The sequence below is a fragment of the Limulus polyphemus genome, unplaced genomic scaffold (genome assembly GCF_000517525.1).
Source record: "Limulus polyphemus unplaced genomic scaffold, Limulus_polyphemus-2.1.2 Scaffold13903, whole genome shotgun sequence".
NCBI classification, from domain to species: Eukaryota; Metazoa; Arthropoda; class Merostomata; order Xiphosura; family Limulidae; genus Limulus; species Limulus polyphemus.
The window spans coordinates 3,800-7,099 of record NW_013679513.1 but is presented as its reverse complement, the minus strand read 5'-3'; the positions used below and the strand labels follow the sequence as shown (position 1 = coordinate 7,099).

At 33.5% G+C, this 3,300-nt stretch overlaps 1 protein-coding gene across 1 annotated transcript; it reads right to left on the bottom strand.

Annotated features, from left to right (window-relative positions):
* Positions 1–1,668: 1,668 nt before the first annotated feature.
* On the bottom strand, positions 1,669–2,414 carry LOC111084128 (choline/ethanolamine kinase-like). Its single transcript, XM_022380914.1, has 2 exons — positions 2,167–2,414; positions 1,669–1,851 (listed from the first exon to the last, which is right to left on the bottom strand). The coding sequence occupies exons 1-2, from the start codon at positions 2,302–2,304 to the stop codon at positions 1,669–1,671; spliced, it is 321 nt and encodes a 106-aa protein (XP_022236622.1). The 5' UTR covers positions 2,305–2,414.
* Positions 2,415–3,300: the final 886 nt, after the last annotated feature.

The window sequence follows — 3,300 nt, the reverse complement described above, 5'->3', positions numbered from 1 at the left end:
TCGTGAAACATATAATAATAATAATGTGTACGAGATAAATTATCAAATAAACTTTTAGCATTTATTTCAGCAATTTAGTTTTTAAGATCAACATCAGGATAACCATTTTTTTTTCTTTTGACAATCTACTACTCAAACCTAAAAACCGTGCCTCGCCAAACAATTCTCAAATGCATTTTTATCTTATTGTTTTTGCACAGACCTACACAATAGGTTATTTGTGCTCTGACCACAGTGGGCATCAAAATCCAACTTTTAGTGTTAAGTCCTCTGTCTTATTTGCTTAAATTAAAGATATTAACAAAGTGCTCTAAAAAAACTTAAAAACACTGAAGCCAGGGCATCTTGGTTAGAAAGTACAACATAGGAAGGCATTTCCCATATTAAAAAAAGTAAAGATATCCTTCCAAATGAACACTTGATATAGTCCAGGTTATGTCTTTGCAATATTCTAGGTACACAGATTTATATAGTTTTAAATAAAGCTAGCATTCACAACATCTTTTTTTTTTATAACATTTCTAAATTAACATCACATGAAGTGTCCGTACTATACAAAAAATAAGTGCATTACAAACAACAGTGTCTAAATCAATCATCTTTGTCGATAGTTACCACTAACATAAGCATTACTTTTACTTCTGTAAGAGCATACATTCTAAAGAAGAAACAGTGATAAAAGAATGAAAAACTGTCTGATCAGACAAGAGATGTCTAGTAGTTGGTGGTGTTGGACTAGCTGCCTTCCTTGTAATCTGTACTGTTCAGAATTAGGGAGAGCTATGTGCAGACAGTCCTTTGTGTAACTTAGCGTGAAAAGTAAAAAAACAAAACAAACTGGAATTTGACTGCCAGTCTTGTAGCACACCCATGGTGCCGAAGTACAGAGTTTGTTTTGTTGGCAACAGACCAGGAACCATAAACTCTCAGACTCACAATCCAAGCACATTATATACACATAGCAGCACACTATATACACATAGTAGCACACTGTATACACATAGCAGCACATTATATACACATATCAGCACACTATATACACATTATTTACACTGGCAATCATTATATGCATGTATCAGCACATTATATATGCATATCAGCACACTATATACACATTATTCACACTGGCAGCATACTATATGCACATATCAGCACATTATATGTGCATATCAGCACACTATATACACATAGTAGCACACTGTATACACATAGCAGCACATTATATACACATAGCAGCACACTATATACACATTATTTACACTGGCAAACATTATATGCATGTATCAGAACATTATATATGCATATCAGCACACTATATACACATTATTTACACTGGCAGCATACTATATGCACATATCAGCACATTATATGTGCATATCAGCACACTATATACACAGCAGCACATTATATACATATATCAGCACACCATATACACATTATTTACACTGGTGCCACATTATATGCACATATAAGCACATTGCATGTGCATATCAGCACGCTATATACACGTATCAGCACATTATACATTCTAAGAAATAGTAGCAGACACAATCACAATAAACAGAGCCTCAGAACTTAACTTTCCATGCATATTATAAGTTTTTTTAAATATATATTAATACCACAAACATCAACAAGTATATAAATGTTTATAGATTAATATTAATGTTAAAATTGTCTTTGTACAAAAAATCCTAAATTATTCCATCTCACATACTTATCCATTTTTTCAAACATCCAAACTGGCTCTTTATTAATAGGTACTTCGAGCTGATGGATAAAAGCAAGCTTTCTGGCTATCTTAGTTGAAAGTTCAGGATCTTGAAGTTCCTGGCAAGTCATGGCTTTGGCCTAATAAAAATGTGTTATGTTTACAAAATATGTCTGAACCAAATGGGTTTCATCAGGCATACACAACTAACTTAAGTTTACTACAACATAACATTTTATAACTTATAAAAAATTCTATAATTCCACTGGTTAACAATGAAAGACAAAAATGCATATCTAAAAATATTTTCACTTTTACAAAGTGTTTTCAGCTATAACAAAAAATACTAAATTATGACTTGAAATGATTTTGTAGCTCAAATAAATCCACAAAAATATTAAGATTAATCGTGCTGATCACATTACATAAAAGTAGAAAAATATCCATGAACTCACAGGAATATATTCTTCAAGCCTTCCTTCTGGGAAAATCCCATAAAGCTTTGGTCCAAGATTCCTCTCAGAAAGAAGCATAAATATTATACTTTCTGTAATGTTGGCTTCAACCTGTCCATCATGGACCTGACCGTACATGCGAAGCAGGACTTGATCGGGTTCACCATCCAGAGGAGTGTGAGTTTTTGGAAGTGAGCAGTGGTACAGCAAGTTGCTAAGGCCTCCACTAGTTGTGACACAGAAACAAAAAACACATTACAGATATTTTTACAAACCTAGTTACAATTCTATATTAACTAGCACAGTTTCAGAAATTTTCAAGCTTTCAAACACAAATCTTTGTGAAATGCTAGTATGCATATATGTTCATTTTTAAAATTCTTGGCCACAAAAAAATAGGATATGAACCATAATTGACAAAGCACATAAACAGTAATTATTAGTAAACAGCTTAGCTACATTAGTTGAGCTGATTTCAACACAACTTTCAGATTTTGAATTGGATACCAGGAAGCGTGGAAACAGCATTAACTGACTGAGTATACGATGAATACAAAAAAATGAAAGAAGGGAACATGCCACATTTGTCATCCATTACCCTGATGCACTGTACCAAGATGTATATTAACTGCAGTAGAAAGTGTAAAAGTAGTCAGTTGTCAAATCAGTAATAACAGAAAAAGGCGTGGCCATATCAGGGCAGTTTTTCGTGTTGCCGGGTCTTAACTAAAATTTGGAAAAGTGCATACTTATTCATTCAATCAAAAGCCGTTATATCCAAATCAACCATACTGATCAATGCAATATTTCTTCTGACATTTACCCACAAACATAAGATAGAAAACTTTTATAAGGATATCTGAAAGTTGTAGCTTGTTTTTAAATAGATTTAAGCTTGTTTATGAATTTTATTTCAGGAAAATTGAGTGCCATCTGTGTGTGCTGTTTGTAAATACTGTGTTGGCTGCCCTGCAGTGCCAGCATGGGTTGCAAAGAAGCTCTTGCCCCTTTAAAGGTGGCTTTGCATAATGCTATTGTGCATTTATTAGGCATAAATTATTCCCGGTGTTTTATAGAAGATGAGGGGTACACCCCCCCCCCTCAACAAACGTTTGACAATACAAAGGAAGAAAA

What these genes read in the sequence shown, in the direction of transcription:
- LOC111084128 (XM_022380914.1), bottom strand. Translation starts at nt 2,304, where the DNA reads ATGTACGGTCAGGTCCATGATGGACAGGTTGAAGCCAACATTACAGAA. An exon ending in GGCTTGAAGAATATATTCCT is followed by an intron (nt 1,852 to 2,166) that starts GTGAGTTCATGG and finishes CATTTTTATTAG; the next exon opens with GCCAAAGCCATGACTTGCCA.